Here is a 23,676-nt window from a genome sequence, read left to right on the forward strand (position 1 = left end):
CCTGCACCTGTTCTTATGTCACTAACACTATCTTAATCACTGTTTATAGTTTTAGCATCAGCTTAGCAAATTTATGAGTATTTTAACAATGATTTACAAGATTATAAGACTATAGTAGTATCCACACCAAACCCACCTTAAGAGTACCTTTTGAAATCAAACTTGTAAGTCATCCAACATTATTCTTTTTCAAGATTATTTTGGTTGTTTGAGGGTCCTTGAAATTCTATATGATTTTTAAGACTAGCCTGTCGATTTTGGCAGACAAGTCAGCTGATTAGGTTGCACTGAATCTGTAAATCAGTTTGGGAAACATTGCCATTGAAACAATACTGTCTTCCAGGGCTAGGTGGTGGCACACCGGGTTAAGTGAACATAATACAAAATGCAAAGATCCCAGTTCAAGCCCCCAGCTCCCCACCTACTGGGGCGTCGCTTCACAAGCAGAGAAGCAGGTCTGCAGGTGTCTATCTTTCTCTCTCTCAAATTTTTCTGTCCTGTCCAATAAAATGGAAAAAATGGCCTCCAGGAGCAGTGGATTCACAGTACCAGCACTGAGCCCCAGCAATAACCCTGGAGACAAACAAAACAACCAATATTGTCTTCCAACCCATGACAAAAAATATTTTTCCATTTATTTAGACTTTAATTTCATTCCCATGATTTTTTTTTTGTTTTTCAAAGTAAATGTTTTACACTTTTTTATAAATAAATTCTTGCACACTTTATTATTTTTTGATGCTGTTGTATATGGAATTGTAGTCTTAATTTTATTTTCAGATTGCTCATTGCAAGTATATAGAAATATAATTCATTTTTGCATTATAGGTACTGCAGTTTTGCTGAACTCATTTACTAGTGATAATGGTTTTTTAGTGGATTCCTTAGGACTTTTTATATAAATATTAACTTGTTATCACAAAATAGAGAACATTTTACTTCTTCCTTTTGAGTCTTTTATTTCCTTGTCTTGCCTAATCACTAGCCAGAGTATCTAGTACAAGTTTTGAGATTGGAAAAAATTGCATTACTCCTAATCATTACTCCTAATTTTAGGAGTAAAGCATTCAGTATCTTACCATTAAACATGATGCTAATTGATGTTTTTGTAGATGCCCTTTATTAAAATAAGCAAGTTCCTTTGTATTGCAAGTCTGTTGAGTGCTTTTTTTTTTTAAATCATGAAAGGAGTTTGGATTCTGTCAAATGCCTTTTTTTCCCAAATGACATTTTAATTTTGATTTTTATTCTTTTGATGATATATGAATTATATAAATTGATTTTTTAAATCATTTATATAACATGAAAGAGAGAGAGATTCACACAAGACAGAAAAAGATAAGGTAGAGTGCCACTTTGGTGTACAGGCCACCACAGAACCTAAAACTGAACCACAAAATACAAGCCGGACACTCAACCAGATAAACTATATCTGGCTACTGTATTGATTTTTTTTTTTTAATGTCAATACAGTCTTGCACCTCTGGAAAATCCCTACTCATCTCTGTGTATGTATTTTTATTTGTATTCAGTTTAATAGTATTTTTTGAGGTTTCTGTGAACTTGAATGAAAAAAAATATATATTTGCTGATCTTTAGTTTTCTTGTGATGTCTTTGGTATTCATATCAGGCTAAAACTGACCTCAGAATTCACTGGGTAGTTTTCCCTTTGTCTTGTTTTCTTTTTAAAGTTGGTATTAGTTGTAATGTTTGATAAAAATTCACTTGTTGGGGGCCAGGCCATAGCGTAGCGGCTTAAGCGCATGTGGCGTAAAGTGCAAGGACCAGGGAGTTGGGCGGTAGCGCAGCAGGTTAAGCGCAGGTGGTGCCAAGCGCACCTGCGTAAGGATCCCCACCTGCAGGGGAGTCACTTCTCAAGCGGTGAAGCAGGTCTGCAGGTGTCTTTCTCTCCCCCTCTCTGTCTTCCCCTCCTCTCTCCATTTCTCTCTGTCCTATCCAACAATGATGACATCAACAACAATAATAACTACGACAATAAAAACAACAAGGGCAACAAAAGGGAAAAAATAAACATTTAAAAAAAAAGTGCAAGGACCAGCGTAAGGATCCCAGTTCGAGCCCCTGCCTCCGCACCTGCAGGGGAATCACTTTAGAGAGGTGAAGCAGGTCTGCAGTTGTCTATCTTTCTGCTCTTCTCTGTCTTCCTCTCCTAGCTCCATTCCTCTCTGTCCTGTCCAATAACAACAACAGTAGTAACCACAAGGATAAAACAACAAGGGCAACAAACGGGGGAAAAATAGCCTCCAGGAACAGTGAATTTGTAATGCAGGCACCGAGCCCCAGCAATAACCCTGGTGGCAAAAAAAAAAAAAAAAAAAGTTATTTGGGCCTATGCTTTTCTCTGTGGACAGTGTTTTGATCGTTAACTTGATCACTTTACTAACTAGAAGTGTGTTTGGATTTTCTGTTTCTTGCATTAGTTTTAGTTTTAAGACTTTATGTTTTTCTAGAAATGCAACCATTTTGTCTGGTATTTATTTGCATGTAATAATCATATTTCTTCATAATGCATTATTTTACTAATGCTAATAATATTTCATTTCGGATTTTATTAATTTGCTCTCTTTCTTGGCTTGTATGACCAAAAGTTATTCAATTGTGCCTATCTTTTTTTTAAAAACCTAGATCTTAGCTTCAAAGGTTTTCCCCTCTTATTTTTGTTCTCTATTTAATTAATTTCTACTCCAGTGTCTATTATGTCCTCCTTTCTTCTTTCAATAGATTTATTCTGTTATTTACTGGGAGTTCTAAGACAAAATGCTAATTATCGATTTGAGGTTTTTCTCCTTTTTCAGTATAGCCACACAGCTGTAAATTTCCCTTTAAAGTTTGTTCCTTTATCGTATAAGCCTCTCAGTATCTGTGTCTATATCTGCATCAGTCTCAAAGCATTGTTTTTATTATCTATTTTTTTATTTACTGGATAGAGACAGTCAGAAATTGAGAGGGCATGTGAGATAGTGAGAGACACCTGCAACACTGCTTCGCCACTCACAAAGCTTTTCCACTGCAGGTGGGGACTGGAGGCTCGAACCTGGGTCCTTGAGCACTGTAATGTGTGCTCAACCAGGTGGACCACAGAATCAGCTCCACCTCAAAGTATTTCTAAGCCTCCTTCTGATTTCTTTCTTGATTCATTAGTTATTTTTGGGGGGAGTATGTTGTTTAATCGCCACACATTTGTGAGTTCTTGAATTTTTTTTTTTACTAATTATTTATTTATTTTCCCTTGTTTTTTTATTGTTGTTGTAGTTGTTGTTGTTATTGATATCGTCGTTGTTAGATAGGACAGAGAAATGGAGAGAGGAGGGGAAGAGAAAGACAGACACCTGCAGACCTGCTTCACCGCCTGTGAAGTGACTTCCCTGCTAGTGGGGAGACAGGGGTTCGAACCAGTATCCTTACACTGGTCCTTGGGCTTCGTGCCACATGCGCTTAACCTGCTGCACTACTGTCCAACTCCTTAATTTCTCATTTTATATTGCTGTATTCAGAGAAAAAAAATCTATTCATTTCTATCTTAATAAACTTATTAAAGTTTGTTTTATATTAGCATACTATCTGCCATGGAAAATGTTCCATGCACACTTAAAAAGAATGTATGTTCTGTTGTGATGGGCAATGTCCTATAAATATTTGTCAGGTCTAATTCGTTATTACTTGGTCTACTTCCTTCTTGATCTTCTGTCTAGTTCTTTTTTTTAAAATTTTTTAAATATTTATTTATTCCCTTTTGTTGCCCTTGTTGTTTTGTTGTTGTTGTTGTTGATGGATAGGACAGAGAGAAATGGAGAGAAGAGGGGAAGACAAAGAGGAGAGAGATAGATAAACACCTGCAGACCTGCTTCACCGCTTGTGAATCGGACTCCCCTGCAGGTGGGGAGCCAGGGGCTCGAACCGGCATCCTTGTGTCAGTCCTTGCACTTTGCACCACATGCACTTAATCCTCTGCGCTACCACTCGACTCCCCTTCTGTCTAGTTCTGTCTACTACTATCTGTTGCCTACTTCTCTTAATTTCTATCAATTTTTGCTTTAAGTGTTTTGATGCTTTGTTAATTTCATATTTTTATATCTTCTTGAATTGACCCTGTTATAAAATGTCTTTTACTATTAATAACATTTCTTGTTTTTTTTAAATATTTATTTTATTTATTTATTCCCTTTGTTGCCTTTGTTGTTTTATTGTTGTAGTTATTATTGTTGTTGTTATTGATGTCGTCATGGAGAGAGGAGGGGAAGACGGGGAGAGAAAGATAGACACCTGCAGACCTGCTTCACCACCTGTGAAGCGACTCCCCTGCAGGTGGGGAGCCGGGGCTCGAACCGGGATCCTTATGCCGGTCCTTGTGCTTTGCGCCACCTGCGCTTAACCCGCTGTGCTACAGCCCGACTCCCAACATTTCTTGTTTTAATGTCTGTATTGTATACTGAATTATCTCAGCTAGCTTATGGTTGTTACAAAGCTCTGTTTTACGTTATGAAAAGTTTTGGTATGCAGTGTATGTCAGCGAAGACTTCTTTTATTTCATTTCTTCTTTCTCTTTTTTGCCCTTATATTTTGAATGAAATGTTTCACCAACTGACTAACTCTTCTTGGGTAAAAGGTATGGTCTACAACAGAAAGGCCTGTGTGATATGAAAACTCTTATCTAGATAGCATCCTTCTCCTTCTCAACTAAATTGGACATTTAGTTTTTTCCTTTTTTTAAACCTCAATTTCAATAAATTAAAATTACATTCCCCTTTAAAAGAACTGAAGGTCCTCCTAATGAAGACTCAGTGGAAAGAAAAATGAAATTAAAGAAAGAGGAAATGAGGGGAAAGTCTGTAAAAAGTATAGGGATAAACAAGTGCTCAGAAGCATGTTTGCTCGTGGACTCCTTCAAAGCAGAACTAGCTCAGTAAATTCTTTGGGCCATTCACATGCTCTGAATTCTAGAATTCCCAGGTGACACTTGAGGGACACGGAGTGGAATGAGGATAACATGCTGAGGCCTCTCTGCCTATGGGCCTTAATGTGCTAGAGTGAGCACAGATTTCAAAAGGGGAACACACACACACACACACACACACACACACACACACGAAAAATAAGATGTGATACCATTCTGAGCCAGGGTCTCTGGTTTGATCTTTTCTTGTGTCTTTGAGAATGACAGCCCAGATACTCCCATTGGATGAGAAAAATCTCATATTCTGTGCCAGTTTCCTGTCACTGCTTTGAGCTCTTGCTGGGGGCAGGGGCGGTTGGCGTGACCTCTGCATCACAGTGCTCTGGCTTGGGTCCCTGGTGACACCATGTCTGCACTGTCAGTACACCGGCAGTCTTCTGAGCAGCTCTTCCTTACTCTTTCAACAAGCAGCCAAGTTGGTTTCAGGAAACCACTCTGCAGTGCTGGCTGGGTTTGGAAGTAATTTTTAATTTTTGTGACATAGACAAATGTGTCCCACAGGAGTAGTAAGTGGTTTTACTGGCGATATTAATGGAACCATGACCTCTTTGGTATCTATGGTCCTACAAAACAAAAACTGTTTGTTTAATATGTCAGGCAAGTTCATTCTTAGCCCTTCCTTGAAGTAAATTGCAGAGGAAATATACTATTAATAAGCCAAGAGACTATTTCTCTGTGACTGTGTGTATGCACCAACAATCATGAGCTCTTTCTAAACACAGTAAATCTATAATGCCACCATTAGCTTTTATACAGATGAAGTATTTTTCATTGAATTGGGACAAGCACAAACCTGGCAGTTCTGACTTCTGTGAACAGAATTGCAGTGGTCCCACTACTGAAATTGGTTTTTAAAGGCCAACAGCTGTAGTAAAATTTAAGCGTTTAGGGGATTCCAAAGTGACAAAGGGAAAGAAAAAATTCCAAAGCACATCAAATTAGCCTCTCCTATTTTCATTTGGGATTGGCATTCATTAGCCTTGTAATGACTACACTGATGTTTACTATTTCCTGCAGGAACTTTTAATGTCAATGTCCTTTGTTGAAAATGGTCGCTTAAGGAGACAGTAAATTAAATGTGAAAGATTTACAGTTTAGTTACATGAATTCAACCATTTCCTGGTGTTTGTGTTTACCTTGGGACTCACAAAGAGACAAAAATATAGACTCATGGGAGGAAGGAAAGGAATGATCAAATTCCAATAGCCCCTGTCTGAATGTCTACCTTAGCAACTTTATTTGGGGGAGGAATTCTATGTGAATCTTTGTCTCTGTATTAGTTTTCCTCTCTGCAGCTGCTATTAAACCATTGAGTTTTCTTTATATTGACTAGCTAATTTTGCTAATTAATTTTGCTATTATAGTGGATAAAACTAAAGTAAAGCAAATGCAAAATTTGTAGTTTTTCTCAAGTTAAAATGGTGGTCCTTCATAATGTGTCTTAAGTTCAATAACTAAAAACTTCATTACAAAGTAATCACTATTTTCTGTGATCACTACAGAAAACATGGGAGAAATTAAGCCAGAAAACAACATCGACTTATACAGCCAACCTATCAAGGAAAATCAGTACCATTTTAGTATACTCATTGCTATTTTTCAATACTACTATATGAATAGAGTTTTACAGTAAGATCACATGTATCATTATTTTTACATGTTCTAGCCCCTCTCTTGATAAGTTCAAATCTGTTATAAAAGAAAATGAAAGGGAGTCAGGCAGTAGCGCAGCAGGTTAAGCACATGTGGCGCAAAGCACAAGGACCTTCGTAAAGATCCTAGTTCGAGCCCCGGCTCCCCACCTTCAGGGGAGTCACTTCACAGTTGGTGAAGCAGAACTGCAGGTGTCTGTCTTTCTCTCCCCTTCTATGTCTTCCCCTCCTCTCTCCATTTCTCTCTGTCCTATCTAACAACAACATCAGTAACGACAATTAAAAAACAAGGGCAACAAAAGGGAAAATAAATTTTAAAAAAATTAAAAAAAAAGAAAGTGAATACTTAGCAAACATATAATCCGACTTTTGGCAGGCACCACTTTTTTTTTTTATTATTTAAAAAAATCTATTAGTGATTTAATAATAATTAACAAGATCGTAAGATAACGGGTAAATTCCATACGGTTCCCACTACCAAAGTTTCATGTCCTATTCCCTCCATTTGGAAGCTTCTTTATCCCTCTGGGAGTACGGCCAAAAGGTATTATGGGCTGCAGAAGGTGGAAGGTCTGACTTCTATCTTCTATAATTGTTTCTCCGCTGGACCCCTGAGTTTTGGCAGGTGAATCCTTACCTCCAGACTGTTTCTATCTTTCCCTAGTGGGGTAGAGCTCTGGAGACTTGAGGACACATTGGTGAGGTCACGTGCCCAGAGAAGTCAGGATGGAATCATAGCAGTGGCTGAAAGGCAGTAAGATATAAAGCAGGACAAATTGTTTAATAAACAGGAACCCAAAGGTAGGAATAGCGCAGATGAGATTAGATATCTTGGGGTGGAAAGTATCTAGGAAGTCTGTTTTAGGTGTGTTCTTAGGGGCTCATGACTACTAATTTCACCAGGCACCACTTTAATAAATTTATTAATTTATGCAAGCCTCACCCTAGCCCCTTGAAGTGAATTTTACAAATGCTATGTGCAAGGTCTTTATAACCAATAAGGGGTGGGGGGGAGGGTTAAAGTGTCCACTTTTTATGATTTATTTTATAAAAGAGCAATAGCTCAATTGATAGAGTGCTTTTCAGCCTGTGTCCTCAGGCATACAAGTTCTGCACTGTACCTGTTGTCATCTCAAACTGCAAAGTATATAGTCTTAGGCAGCATGATCTATTTGTCTTCCTCTGACTCTCCACCTTGTAGTGAACTTATCTCAAAGCCTGCCCTCACAGCTCTGTCTCTTGGTGCGCATCCTCTAACACCAAAAAATATGACACAACAACAACTTTTCCCATTGAACATGTAACGATCAGTCTCACTGGAAAAAAACTGTAAAGAGTAAGCCTGAGATCCAGCCGATAGGATGGGAACATCAGGAGCTACTGGCCTCCAGATAGAGCATTGTTCACATCTAGCCAACTCACTGCACATGTTTGCATCTCTGTCTTCTCATGTACCAAATCATGGGGTTGGATAGCCTTTCATTAAGTGTAGGTTAAAGAGGAAAATGATCTTCTTACTCTCCTCAGAGAACTGAACACCCAGCATGGCAGTCAGAGAAGTAATCTTAAAACTCCAGCTCAGTGTTTGGGGCTGTAAATATTTTGATAGGAGAGTGCTGGAGCTGTTGATAAAAGCTCCTAAGTTGGGTTGAAGCAGAGAAGGGAACAACTTAGCAAGGCTTCTCATGGGACACAGATGAATCCTTTGGAGAGATGAAATAGGCTTTGTGGGGTAGGGGCTCTGCCCGGCACACCCTAGTCCATGTCACACTAGACCACCTTCTGGAGACTGCAGTATTGTACCTCACTTTTTTTTTTACTTTAGGCTACAGACGTTCGTTGTTTTAGACTCTAGGAGTAAATTTCAGGGTGTAGGCAGAGCCATACTACCTTGGGAGACTGTAGGAGAACCTGTCCTGTGTCTTCTCCTCTCTGGTTGTTGTCAGCCATTCTTGGTTTCTAGCATCACTCTCAGCTCTGCCTTGAAAATTGCATGGCTTTCTCCCCGGTCTGTCTTCATATAACCATCTACTTTTCAGTCAACTTAGATCAGAGGTCTACCCTACTCAGCTGAAATAATTACATCAACATTGTTCCTTTCTGAACCAAATGAAGTCACATTCTGACTAGGTATTAGGACTTTAGCGTATGGAGGGGAAGGGTGGTAGTAGCCATTTAACTCTGATCTCTTAACCTCCATTTATTCCTGGCAAACTGTCTATTTAATGCCCTGGTTTCCCCTTGATCCATTCTCTATTCAACATCCAGAATTACTTTTGGGCTGTTAATTCATGGACCCCTTTGGAACTTCCAGGATTATACTCATGTTAGGAATGGTTCAACCAGAAATAAGAACAGTTGAGTACAGGAGCCATTACTGTGGTAGGATAATTTACTTGAACTTTGGCTAAGCTTATTTAGAAAACTGGGGTGGGGGTGGGGTAGAAGGAACAAAAAGGGCTAGAGGCCAAGCACCTTTGGGCTTTGATAGTCTTCTTTCACCCTGCCTTATCACCCATGATATTCTAGTTCATATTGTCCTTGTGAATCATACAGGTGAAGGCGGTAGGTCATCTTAGGTCAGGTAGTTCTCCTTACTGAGTCATGTGTGTGATCCAAGCCATGCTGGTTTTCTGTCACATGATCTCTGCCATCTTGGCTCCTGTCTTCTGGTTACCTCCTCTAGCAGAATTCCCTAAACTACCACAGGTAGGTTAAAGCCTAGTTGACTCTTCTGAGCCCAAATGGAAAAGCCTCCTTGTGTCTGGGTTCAGAAGGCTGTGCATAACAAGAACTTCTGGGAGAGACTTTTGCCTGAGGATATCAATGAATTCCCCAGCAGAGGGGCCTGGGAGACTATGAGGATGTTTCTGAAAGTATTAATGATCATTCTGGTCCCTAGAGGAATAACAGGGAAGTTGAGCAAGTGGTTTGCAGCCTTCGAGCTGGAAAAACTGGCCAAGTGCCAGTCTTTTAAAAGCAAGATGATTTCAAGCATTTTCCGACCTTTTCACACCCATTAGCACATACTAGGCTATTGGAAGATACATAATACATACTAAAAACACACATCTAAATGCATATGAAATCAATGCAGTATTCTACACCACTTGTCCAGCTCCCCTCCCCTCCCCAGGTAACTCAGATCCTCTTTCATTGTTAGTCTGCCAGAAAAGGTGCAGAAGACCTTCCAGTTTTCCTCCTGTCATTCATATGCTAATCCCCTCTCAAACCTGACTCCTCTGCTGCTGTCACCTGTGCTCCCAAGGCAGTTGACCATTGCCCTTTGACTCACAAAGACTCTGGAGGGTGCTTCCTGAAGCACTTAGCATAGCTGTGGGAAGAAATTTATGCAGAATATTCTGCTTTCTCTTTCCCTGTACTCTTTGTTTTGTTCCCCCCATCCCCATTACCACAGTTGAGTATTAGGGCATCCAGGCCACCTGACCTAAAACCATAACCTATGTAATGAATTCGGTTTATTAGAGAAGCACTTTTCTGCTGGGCAGAAACCCCAGCGAGTCAGACTCAAGATTGTGCAATGTGAATTAAGCGAAGGAAAAATGATGTGATTGGCAGAATCTGCATCACCTCCCCAGCTATATAATGTCTCGATACAAATATTCATCTCTCTTTTTTCTGTTTGTTCAGATACAGGTAGACCTTTCTTAGAGACGCACAGTGAAATACCCGAGGTTATAAATATGACTGAAGGAAGAGAGCTCGTTATTCCCTGCCGGGTCTCATCACCTGACATCACTGTGACTTTAAAAAAGGTAAAGCTGAGCGCTGGTGCTCTCACAATGCAGCAGCTGCAGAAGGGCACTGTGAACTCTGTCATCTGATCTCTATTCTAGAGACATTGGGCTTCTCTGTCTTTCCCTTGACACCCTTTTACTGTAAAGTACAAATATTCGACATTTCTCTACTAGTGCATCTATTTAAGTGACAATGTTTTAAGTATGAATCTTGGTGAAGAGCAAAAGAACCGAAAATCATGAACCTCTTTACATATTGTCACAAACCCAAATGTGAGAAAACACAATTCTATTGCAATGCACAGAATAATTACTTGTTAGAGTGTGGTTAATTCGGCTTTCTTGAAAAGTCAGGTCTGTAAGCAGAGTGCCTGTTGATTCCTACATTTGGCATTACCAGCTTTGGTTTAAATAAGGGAAGAGCAGTGTCTGCGGGGCATCCAAATCTGGCTTGTAGGAGGTAAGGGGAGGTGGGTGGGCTATGGGGTGCAGATTCTTCATATTACTTGTGGGCTAGAAATAGTCACAGATTTGTGGGTGAGCTGGTTAAGAGCAAACTGAAGACTCTTCTAGCTTCTCTTGAATGCTGGGCTCTGAGTTTGAATCCTTAGCTCACAGAGGCAATTTTTTTCAGTTGAACTTGTCTCCAAAATTGGGAAGGTGGAGGAAGAGACAAGTTTAATGTAGAAAGTAATAAGCGCAAACAATTCAGCATGATGGCTCATCAGCAACAAGCTTTTAGGAGTGGGCTGCTTAACTTGCCTAAAATCTGTCCAGGTATAAAACTATTGAGAGAGCTTAGAACTCTTACGAGGAAAAATTAAGGCAATACCAAGCACTGCCCACCACATAGTGAGCACTCAGCACATGTTCAGTGGCCTTCAAGTTGGAAGAACTTAGAGTGATTTTCAGTATCATCTGTTGGCTCTGAACCCTACGATGTGCTGAAGGCGGCTCCCTTTTTCCCTTGCACTGTTCAACGGTGTTATTTAGATATCTTTAGTATAGACCATCACAGACAGACTTGGGCTTTCACTGTATCTGTGGACCAGTGCCAGGAAATTACAAAAAGTATTGTATGTCAGAGCCGGAAACACCAGAGGAGTGTAGCTTTATTGGTGAAAGTGAAAACTTAGGTTTCCAGATAGAAAATTCCTGGGCCATGCAGGCTTTGGAACCAGGGGTTTGCCTCATCTTTCAGGATACTGGCCAGCTCTCTTGTGGTCTAGTTGGCAGGAGGAAGAGCAGAGGCCAGCCCTACACCCGATGGGGTCTCGCCACACCACGTACTGCACAAACTAGCAAATTCTCGAACTCCTCTCCCGCAGTAGAGACAGGAGAGTGATTACAGCCACAGTTGTTAGTTTCTTAGGAAGATTAAGTTTACAGAATTAGCATCTAAAGCACAGGTCTATTCATGAGCTAGTCATTGTTATTTACCCAACATTTGATTTATCACATGTTTTCATTACTCCTCTTAGTCCAAAATAATTACAATATGATCATGTGGATAGGGGCTGGCTCATTTCAAGGCCTTTGGCCTTTGTGCCCTAGCAAGGGCCATGTGTCTGTTACATGGAACATTCACAACCACAAACATGGAAAAAAAGTGGAGCAGCCAGGGAGATAGCTCAGCTGGTAGAGCACAGGACTCCATGACTGCCCTGTGCTTCCACTTTGGTCCCCAGTGCTTGGGCTCTCCTCTCTCTCATATAATTTAAATGATCTTTTTAAAATTGGAGGGAAAAGTTGATTTACTGTGGGGAGAGAGTGAGTGAGCAGTAGAAAATGGAAGCACAAAGTTTTAACAAGGAGTTTAGTCTGGTACATATAGACGGATCTGTTGCATGTGCACAGTGACTTGAAGTTAATCTGCCTCTCTGTTCTTTCTTTGTCCCTCTTCTGCTAATTGGCTTCCCCCACACATGCTTTGATGAGCCAGTGTCAGCTGGAAACGCCCATTGTGTGCAGCACTTGCTTTCAAGGCTGCCCTCCTGTCTGCCTCCTTTTGACTCACATGGCAAACCTTCATCAGCAAACCTTTCTTTTAGATTCAGTATAAGCCTGTTGTCCATACTTTTAAAGCTTTATATATGTCAGTGCTTGACTTAAATTTTTCTGAGTTTTCTCTTTAAAAAAAAAAATCTTAGATAGGGAAACTGAGATGGAAGAGAGAGAAGGAAAGAGAGACACCTGCAGCCCTGCTTCACCACTTGTAAAGCTTTCACTCTTCAGGTGGGGGCCAGGGCTTAAACTTGGGTCCTTATGTACTGTAATGTGAGTGTTTCACCAGGTGTGCCACCACCTGGCACCTAATTTTTCTGAGTTTGTCTCTCAAAGAGGTTGCATCAAATTTGAAGATGTTCCCCCACTGAATGTAGGGTATTTCAGATAGAACCCTGATTTACTAAGACATGAAATGAATCCTACAGTTTCCAGTTTTTCAGACACAGAATGCAGTTTATTTCCTATTCAACTGGCATTCTGGTGACATGCACAAGTTTATTACAAATTTATTATAGTCAGTCTTGGAATAAATTCCTGCTACAGGATCATAAATCCTGGCCAGGTCAGCTCCTCCTCAAGAGGTAAAAGTAAGTGTACTGAGGGATGTCAGGAGTACTTAAAAGATGATAGGAAAAATTTGAAACTTTTGCCATTTGCTTAATAACTTTTTGTGGAAAATTTATCTGATTTTCCTCCCTCCGTTCCCAAATGGCAATATGTAATAGTGGTACTCAAAGTGTCGTACCTCTGAAATTGGCCTGTCAATCTGGCACCAAGAGACTTTGGCTGGACCACTCTGTGAAAAATATAATCCAGGGGCTGGGAGGTGGCACACCACCTTTAGCACACGTAGTACTAAGTGCAAGAACCTGGGCTTGAGCCCCCGCTCCCCACCTGCAGTGGGGATGCTTCACAAGCGGTAAAGCAGGTTTGCAGGTATCTCTCTTTCTATTTCCCCCTCTCCTATTAAATAAAAATAGAGGGAAAGGGGGGGAAATGGCTGCTGGGAGCAATGGACTAAGCCCTAGCAATAACTCTGGAGGCAAAAAAAACAAAAAAACAAAAAAAAAAAACCCAGGATAGAGTGGGTTTATTGAAATCTTTGGTGTTTAACATAAAGCATAAGGTGAAAATCAAATCAGGGTTTCTTCCCTCTGTGGATCCTTTGCAGTCCTTAGCAAATACTTCATAATGTTATCTCTGTCCTCTACATCTGTTCATGGTGACCTCGGCTGTCAGCAGACTCAGGGTCTTTGGCTTGCTCAGAATGATGAGCCTGCTGAGTGCCAAGTTAATGCTTTGTATCTTGAAGAACCTGGAATGACTTAGCTACCTTCTTAGCAATCACACAGAGTTGAGGGACAAGCTATGTCTTGTTAAAAGCTGCAGAGTGAGAGTTATGAGAATAATCTGGAATGGGAAAATGCTAATTTTTTTTTTTTATCAGACCAGTTAATTAGAAAGATTCCCAGAAACCAGGGAAGTGGCTCCCACTAGAAGTCTGATAGAACAACTAGGTCTACCCAAGGGTGGACAGCTTGTCACTAATGCTGATATTTCTAGTAATATGATTAACATAGTTTAATGTAATAAGTATATGTAATACCATGTATATAAATTTGTGTGATACTGTACAAATATATTTTCGTGGCATATTTTATAACACATTTATACCTTGAAAATTACATGCCAGTTATAACTACAGTGTTTTTACATGTGCAATTATGATTTTAGATGAAGAAACAAACTATTAGTGACACAATATTGCTACCACAGTGCTATGCTTTTCTCAAAATGTGTTTCTTCCTTTTCAGTTTCCATTTGATACTCTAATCCCTGATGGGAAAAGAATAACTTGGGACAGTAGGACGGGTTTTATAATAGCAAATGCAACATATAGAGAAATTGGACTCTTAAGCTGTGAAACAACAGTCAATGGACATTTATATACGACAAACTATCTCACACTTCGACACAGTAAGTGATGTCCCAAGGGTTTGAACACAAGCCCAAATCCTCAAGGACTTACCTACCTAACCGAATTTTGATTTATATATTTAAAAAAAAAATTATTTCTTATACTTGCAGCCAATACAATCATAGATGTCCAAATAACCACACCAAGCCCAGTCAGAGTTCTTCGAGGTCACACTCTTACCCTCAACTGTACCGCTACCACTCCACTGAACACAAGAGTTAAGATGACCTGGAGCTACCCTGGTGACGTGAGTGACCCATCTTTCTATATATTTTGGAGGACAGCATTTATTTTTAACCAGTGAAGTACTACTGAACTTTTGGGGTGGGAAGAATCAGGATATTCTACCTGGGATGACAGACAGTTGCAGCAAACGGAATGGGGAGTTTTGGGTGTTTTCCTCCCTTGGCTTCTGATGGATGTGATATGCATAGATATGGCCTTTTGATGTCTGGACGCCTTGTTTTGAAGTGGGTAGGCTGGTATTTCTATTGCATGATTCTGTATGGAAAAAGGGATTGTTTCCTCCCTGGAAACTATTTTCTAGGATTTAGAGATGAGAGAGGAATTTATCACTCAATGCCAGACCTACTCTATCTTTTGTAACAACAACAAGTTTTTGTCAGAGTGCTGATTTAAGATACTGGCAGACAGTCAGGCACCTGACTGGAACATGTTTGAAAAAGATACTACTACAACCCAGCCTTCCATATTGCACCAATAAAGTGTCAAGGGAGTAATTCTACCGTTTAGAGAAGTGAAAACAGGGCTGGATTCCTTTATTCCAATTGAACATCCTTGCAGATAATTATTTTTATTTAATTTTTTCTGTTTTTTTTTTTTTTTAATTAGATAGGACATAGAGGGAAAGATAAAACACCTGCAGACCCTTGTGATGCACTCCCCTTTGCAGGTGGGGAGCAAAAGCTTGAACCCATGTCAATGCACATACCCTTTTGCATAGTACTATGTGCACTTAACCCAGTGCATCTCTGCCTGGTCCCCATGGTGACTATTTCTGTATGTATAGATGGGGAGTCTGTGACAAACCGTGAAACTTCTGGCAGCATTTGCGAGGAAGTGGTACTGTTTCATTTAAGTAAAAAATGCCATGAGCTATAGCAGTATTCTGATTTATGACAGAAACCAAATATTTTCAACAAATGCCAAAAGGTAAAAAAACCAAAAAACCAAAAGACTTTATTTGTTAGTGTCACTGTGATAAGAGTATGATACACAGCTATTAGAAACCAGTAATTTTCTAGTATGGCTGTATCTGGTGGAAATTATCTATCTCATTATTCAATACAGTAGCCACTATGATGGAGTAACTGAATCTTTAATTTTTTTAAGTACCCACAGATGGTGGGTAGCAGTTTTAAAATGCAGGATCAGTTATTTGCAAAGACAAAACCAATATCACGCAAACTTGCAAAGAAAGAGTTCTTAAATTGGCAAAAGCAATTCTACGTAGAGTTATTGGAGGCCGCCCAGTCTGTTATTTTTATTTATTTATTTATTTATTTAATATTAATTTAATTTATTTCCTTTTGTTGCCCTTGTTGTTTTATTGTTGTAGTTATTATTGTTGTTGTCATTGTTGGATAGGACAGAGAGAAATGGAGAGAGGAGGGGAAGACAGGGGGAGAGAAAGATAGACACCTGCAGACCTGCTTCACCGCCTGTGAAGCGACTCCCCTGCAGGTGGGGAGCCGGGGTTTGAACCGGGATCCTTATGCCGGTCCTTGTGCTTTGCGCCACCTGCGCTTAACCCGCTGCGCTATAGCCCGACTCCCCCAGTCTGTTATTTTAGAGGGCTTATTCTGATTTTTTTTATGGTGTTGATTGAATAGAATAGTCTCAGTGTGTCTATTTCAACAGGGCAATAAGAGGGAAAGATAGGACATACTAGACACAGCACAGAGGTGAGTGTAAGTTATGACCCACAGATTAGTTCTAGTTGACCTCCAAAGTCTTTTCCTCCATGCCTCTTTGTGGGGAAGGATTAAGAGGAAATAGTGGGAGTCGGGGTGATGATGCAAAGTGCAAGGACCACCATAAGGATCCCAGTTTGAGCCCCCCCGCTCCCTACCTGCAGGGGAGTCACTTCATAGGCGGTGAAGCAGGTGTCTTTCTCTTCCCTTCCTCTCTGTCCTATCCAACAATGACAATAACTACAATAAAACAAGGGCAACAAAAAGGAATAAATAAATTTTTTTTTTAAAAAAAGAGGAAATAGCTTACTACGTGTTATCAAGTGTAATTCTTAAAACAATACTAAAAAATTTAAGGAAAAAGAAATAGGATCTCATGTTCTCTAAACCAGTAAGAGATTATTGTGGCCCATGTGTAAAGCTGAGCCTGGAAGTCTGCTTCTGACCACTCCCCAAGGTGAACATGGGACAATGCACTTCAACGTATTGGTCAAACTTGTTGGCTTTGTGTGACTTAGCAGAAATTGGCAAGCTTTACCCAAACAGTGATGTAATAATTCTTGGTTCAAAACTTAGTAGGTAGCTGTAGTGATGGTTCAGTTTTGCCTTCATTTCTTATAAAGAAGGAAATGCACAGACTGATTTAGCAGGAGAAACACTATCATTAAGCCCAATACTAAAGATAATTGTTGCCTATAGTGGAAGGCGATATCTATGACTAGAGAGGTAGGTGTGCCCAAGAAAAGCTAAACAATTTGTCTTTGGGGCCAGTTCTTTGATCTTTGTAGAAGGGTAAAAATCTTGCCATCTTAACTATTGGCAACACCTCTACGTGGGCCTTCTGATCTGATAAACACTATGACTTTAGGGGCCAGGCAGTGGTGCACCCAGTTTAGTGCATGTATTAAGTGCAAGGATCCAGGTTTCAGCCCCTGCAGAGGTCTATCTTTCTTTCTCCTTGTCCCCTCTTATCTAGTTAGGAAAAAAAAAAACTGACTTTAAACATGAATAATTTTGATTTCTATATTTGTTTATATATTTTCTTTCTAGATACATAACAGAGCCATTACAAGTCAACGAATGGACCACCAGACTTTTGCCAATGTGTTCTACAGTGTTCTTGTTATTGACAAAGTGCAGAACAAAGACAAAGGACTTTATACATGTGAAGTGAAGAGTGGACCTTCATTCAAATCTGTTGACACCTCAGTGCACATATATGGTGAGCAACACCTGCACTATGAAGGGGGGATTTGTGCAAAATGAGTTGTCTTTAAAACAAGAACTACATTGCCATAAATGATTATAAATTTTATCCTGCACTTCCACCTTGTCAAAAAGCAAACCACATTAAGGATCTTTGATTTTAATACTGTTAAACTGGACAGTATTTTCTTACATGTCCATTGTGACTCATCATTTGATTATATTATCTATATGAAATTGTTTAGTGTTTTGTAGAAACAACACAAATCTATGAAAAATTTGCCTTTATTATCTGAAGAAATTTTCTGAAGCACAACTTTGATTTTGAGAAATGAAAATACGGTGTGATAAATGAATAATTGACCCCATTTTAACACTGGTTACTCTCAAGAAATCATGTTGTTGATTAGTTCCAGTAGGCAAATTTTATAGAATTTAATCCTTTCAAACTTTTTTAAAGTTACTGTATTTCTATTTGTTGTATAGAGGCAGAGAGAAATCAAGAGGGAAGGGAAAGATGCCGGAACACTGCTTCACCACTTCTGAAAATTTCCCCCTGCAGGTGGGGACTTGAACTAGGGTCCTTGTATATTGTAACATTTGTGCTGTACTGAGTATTTCACCACCTAGTTGGGCCCTTAAAACCCTTTAAGAACCTTATTCATGTGAGTCGGGCGGTAGCGCAGTGGGTTAAGCGCAAGGACCACCGTAAGGATCCCGGTTCAAGCCCCCGGCTCCCCACCTGCAGGGGAGTCGCTTCACAAGCGGGTCTGTAGGTATCTTTCTCTCCCCCATCCAACAACAATGACAGCAACAATAAAACAACAAGGGCAACAAAAGGGAATAAATAAATAAGAAATAAATAAGAACTTTATTCATCTATACTGTTGAATAGAAAAATGGTGCAAGACTCAGAAACTATACAGAACAATTCAGTTCATTACAACTTTGTTACTGTACTCCTGCTGACTCTGGTACATATCTAGATGGAGGCATGGAAGTTATTTCACTTTGTGTTGCCCAGCTTCTGCCTTCATGTTCCTGGAACTTACAGCCATAAAGTATTCCCTCCTGTTAGGGTGCTTTGACATTATTTAACCCCTGGGTCAATCATTGAGCTCATTATTTAGTTGTTCATTCATTGGTTGCAACCTTATTTCATGAAGAAATGATTTTTTTTTCCAATTGAAGTGCATAACACAAGTTTAAGAGATACATCATTAAGTTAAGATCTACATAGACTACATTGAGTGCATTTTTTCTAACAACTTTCCCTGATGCATTTGTCACTTCTTTCAAAGACAAAGCATTCATCAATGTGAAACATCGCAATGAGCAGGTGCTGGAAACTGTAGCTGGCAAGCGGTCCTACCGGCTGTCTATGAAAGTGAGGGCATTTCCTTCCCCAGAAGTTGTATGGTAAGACCATGCTTATTTTCATATAATTTAAGACAGGCTGTCTAGGTGGGTCAGAGAAATAAATGTAATAGGAGTGAGGGACCAGAACTATTGCCTGCTATTTTTACTGCAATATTACATCATAATGGGAAAATCTCAGGTAGAGATTAGGGGTTTTGCATGTCCATACCTCCCTGTGATGTCAGTATCCAGTGAATGGAATGTGTTAGGTGCTGACCAGGAAGTATCTTGAATGTGTAACAGGGTCTTATTAACCCTGATGAAAAGTCAGTCCTGGTAGTAAGGATAATCTTGTATGAACTGAAAATAATTCTCATATGTAGCTGGGTAGAAAGATCCAGTCTCATTAGAACATTTTATTAGTAGGGCTGGATGAGTGAATGTGAATTAAGTTTGTTTTAGTGAGACCACAGTGCCACTCACATACTAGCTGTGGACTCTGACCACTGAGCCTTAACAGAAGCTAACCTGTCAGCTTTTATGATAGTTACTTGACAACACCTGAAATTTAAAAAATATGACCTAGGGGGTCACTTCACAAGTGGTGAAGCAGATCTGCAGGTATCTTTCTTGCCCTCTCAATCCTATTGACTGGAAGAAAAAAAAAAATATATATATATATGACCTCTAGCCATTTTGCCAAATCAATGTCTAAGCCTCATTTACCTTTGGCTCCAGGCATTGCATACAAAGAACATGGTGGGGTTTGAATTGCTATGTGGAAACTGAGAAATGTGCCGCATGTACAAACGTATTTTATTTTACTATTGACTGTAAACCATTAATTCCCCAATAAAGAAATTTAAAATAAAGAATACAGTACAAAACAGTAGGAAAAAATTCCTGTAATATAGAAGTGGTGCCATTTAGAATTTCTGTTTCTGCAAATAATTAATCGAGAAAACTGAAGTTTGTGCTGTAATTCTTCATGCCATTGCAGTAGAAAAAGATAAAGTGATGATATATAAATTGCTTTGTTAAACTGAGATAAGTAGCCAGGACCTAAAAAAGTTTTCAACATGTTTTAAAAAAATACCCCAAAGTATTTCCTATTTACAAGCCATTTTGTAGTCACAAGAGAGAGCACTTATTTTATAATTTTATAAACTTCACTGGAAGTAAGATGAACTAGTGGGGGGTCGGGCGGTGAAGCAGGTCTGCAGGTGTCTGTCTTTCTCTCCCCCTCTCTCCATTTCTCTCTGTCCTACCCAACAACGAACAACATCAACAATGGCAATAATAATAACCACAACGAGGCTGCTACAACAACAAGGGCAACAAAAGGGGGAAAAATGGCCTCCAGGAGCGGTGGATTCATGGTGCAGGCACCGAGCCTGGCAATAACCCTGGAGGAAAAAAAAAAGATTAATAATGGGGATTTGTTTATAGGACTGTGTAATACATACATAAACTGAAGTAATGTCTATGACCATACACTCCTAGTAGATTTTAACTGTCCATTTAAAGAGACTTGAGCCTGGTAGTGTCCAGACCTCCTCTTGTTCCTTACACAGTTGCATGACATCCAGGCATTAATTCTATATTTAAAGTTAAAAAAAAATTTATGCCTTTTGTCAGTGAACTCTCTGGTTTCACTATTCTTCCTGGAGGTTGGGTGGATCTTAGTTTCACTAAAACTTATGAAAGGGACAACTGGTGTGACCATTTGTATAACTAATAAGAACTCCACATGAGACCACAATGGGAAAGTCTATTTTTATTTTTATCTGGGTAAGTGATCTAGTTGATCTCACTTACAATGGCTCTTGTATTGCTGATGGAGCCTCCTGGGAAACTGACAAACATCTCAGTGAAATCAGCTGATGCTTCTGGGTTAATGCTCACGGGTACACGGGATCATCACTCTGCTTCCTGCCAACAGAAAGGAAGATTTTTCCCATATAAATTATACTAGACTGAACTGTAAAGCATGCTCCAATACTGTATATGAAAATGAAAGGTCTGATACTTCACAGGCTTGAGCTCCAGTGGCATTATTGTCAAAGTGATGTCTCAGAGGCAATGAGTAATGACTGACTGACCATGCTCTTACCAACAGGCTAAAAGATGGGTTACCTACAGCTGAGAAATCTGCTCGTTATTTGGTTCGTGGCTCTTCACTGATTATCAGAGATGTGACTGCAGAAGACGCCGGGGATTATACAATCCTGCTAAGCATAAAGCAGTTCAATGTATTTAAAAATCTCACTGCCACTCTAAATGTAAATGGTAAGTTTACTGTCCATACCTGGTTCTAGTAAATGAAAATGTGTAAGACAAGTGTCAGTATAGCAACATCAGAGAAAACAAAATTGTATTTTAAACCCATTGCCACTCTGTCAGACCTACTTATCCTTTCTTAATAATCTTGCAATCAACATGCATACCATGAAATAAATTAGTGTTCAGAGGTCTTCAGAATCATTTCACCTTTTACAAAATGATAGTGACAATTGTAGGGCTTGTTTGTTTGCCTGACATCAGACAGAGCCCGTGCCCAGGAAGAAGTCACTGACTTCTGTCTTGTTCTTCTCTCCCTCTCCAGTGAAGCCTCAGATTTACGAAAAGGCAGTGTCATCATTTCCAGACCCGACTCTCTACCCCTTGGGCAGCAGACAGATCCTCACTTGTACCATATATGGTATCCCTCAGCCGACAGTCAAATGGTTCTGGCACCCCTGTAACCATAGTCACTCCACAGCAAGGTAGGAATGGCTCATTCCTTAACTAACCTTCCAAATGTTTTTTTGACACCTACACTCACGATTCTTTACCAGATATAGTTCGGATGTGCAATATGGTGGGGGACCAGGGGGAGGGAGGCAGGCAGTAGCTTTCATCTCCTTTATTGACTGTACCCTATAAGCCTTTGGGTTGAGATGTTCCGGTCTCTTGTTTTCTGATGGAGAGCACCAGACTTTGGACACCCTGTTGTTCCTGTGTATCATTATTGTGACGAGGGGCGATGCCTTTCATTGGGTTTGTTCAGGCGCTTCCCTCTTGATTCTAGCATGAAGTCTTACTCACTCACTTTTCCCAAATAAAGGGCTAGAAATGGCTATTTGGTTTTCTAGGTGACCACCACAATTTCAACTTTTCTTATGCTTTAGTCTTGTTTAGGATATACTATTTGTAAAATGACAATTACTGGTAAATTAAGGAATTTCTGAATAGTTTGTTTTTATTTAAAAAATGGAGACATTAACAAAATTATAGGACAAGAGGGGTACAATTCCCACCACCAGATCTCCATATCCCATCCCCTCCCCTGATAGCTTTCCTATTCTTTATCCCTCTGGGAGTATGGACCCAGGGTCATTATGGGATGCAGAAGATGAAAGGTCTGACTTTTGTAATTGCTTCCCCACTGAACATGGGTGTTGACTGGTCGATCCATACTCCCAGTCTGCCTCTCTCTTTCCCTAGTGGGGTGGGGCTCTGGGGAAGTGGACCTCCAGGACACATTGTTAAGGTTGTCTGTCCAGGGAAGTTCGGTAGGCATCATGCTAGCATCTGGAACTTGGTGGCTGAAAAGAGAGTTAACATACAAAGCCAAACAAATTGTTGACCAGTCATGGAGTTAAAGGCTGGAATAGTGCAGATGAAGTGTTGGGGGTCCTCCATTTTGTAGATAGCTAGTAGGCATATTTGTTATATTCCAAAGGGCCTGTGGCTATACTGGTTTTTTTGTGTGTGTGTTTTTTTTTCCTGAGCCTAAAATCCGATATGCAGGTGGATCCTAGTTATTGTCTAGGGAGGTGATGTCATGGCTAGAAAAGGGACAGAAAGCTGGATCAGGGAAGAGAGTAGTTCCCTAATATGGGGAAGGGGTATAAATATCATTGACTATAAACCCCATCGATTTGATTTGGTCTGGGGCCCATATTCAGCTTAGGAGCCAATGTGACCTCTGCATCCCTGTAGACCTCAGCTCGCATTCTGTGGCCATCAGTAGGAACATTCCAAGCTGCCCCAATATCGACCCATCTTCCTCAGGTGTAGCATAGAGTATGTTGTCCATCCTCCCTTCAGAGGATGGGACATTCTCTACCATTGTTGATCCAAGTTGAGGGCATATGCAAAACTAGGAATCAAACTCAGAACTTCCTGGGTTGCTCAAACCTAACTTTATAATACTGCATTCTGCTGGGTTGTCAGTTAACATGAAATTTTGTAGTAGTTTTTTTTGTGTGGCTTACATGAACCATCTCCAATGATATAGATAAGATGGTGAGGAGGGTAAAATAGTCGCCCCATGAATCTTGCTAGAAAGCCCGAGTTAACTACTAAATATTTTCAAACGTCTTACATTTTGCTTACAATGATTAATACATAAACTCAGTTATATACAGGAATTTTAGGGAGTTGGGTGGTGGTGCAAGTACCAGCCTAAGGATCCCGGTTCGAGTCCCCGCTCCCCACCTGTAGGGGAGTCACTTCACAAATGGTGAAGCAGGTCTGCATCTTTCTCTCCAACAACGATGACATCAATGGCAATAAAAGGGAATAAATAAGAAGCTTTAAACAAATTTACACAGGAATTTTATAGTAGAAGCTTCTAAATACATAGATTTAAACCTTGGGAGAGCACACCTAAGGATCTTACATGTCTGCTACCTTTCCCATGTGTGTAATTTAGATAGCCATGTAAACTAAGTTATCCACACCTATAAAAAAATCCTTGCTTATTGAGTGCTAAAAATGACAGGAAGATTCTGCTATATTCTGTTGACAAGCTATAGGGGT

The 23,676-nt window shown here is 39.9% G+C and overlaps 1 protein-coding gene across 1 annotated transcript in view; it reads left to right on the forward strand.

Moving 5' to 3' along the window:
- Positions 1-23,676, forward strand: part of FLT1 (fms related receptor tyrosine kinase 1) — a 186,610-nt gene that overhangs the window by 47,137 nt on the left and 115,797 nt on the right. Inside the window, exons 4-10 of the mRNA XM_007522390.3 lie at positions 10,280-10,404; positions 14,208-14,370; positions 14,482-14,618; positions 17,356-17,527; positions 18,813-18,930; positions 20,990-21,159; positions 21,476-21,635. Coding sequence (XP_007522452.2) covers positions 10,280-10,404; positions 14,208-14,370; positions 14,482-14,618; positions 17,356-17,527; positions 18,813-18,930; positions 20,990-21,159; positions 21,476-21,635 — 1,045 coding nt within the window. The remainder of the gene's footprint in view (positions 1-10,279; positions 10,405-14,207; positions 14,371-14,481; positions 14,619-17,355; positions 17,528-18,812; positions 18,931-20,989; positions 21,160-21,475; positions 21,636-23,676) is intronic.

The sequence above is a fragment of the Erinaceus europaeus genome, chromosome 5 (genome assembly GCF_950295315.1).
Source record: "Erinaceus europaeus chromosome 5, mEriEur2.1, whole genome shotgun sequence".
Taxonomy (NCBI): domain Eukaryota; kingdom Metazoa; phylum Chordata; class Mammalia; order Eulipotyphla; family Erinaceidae; genus Erinaceus; species Erinaceus europaeus.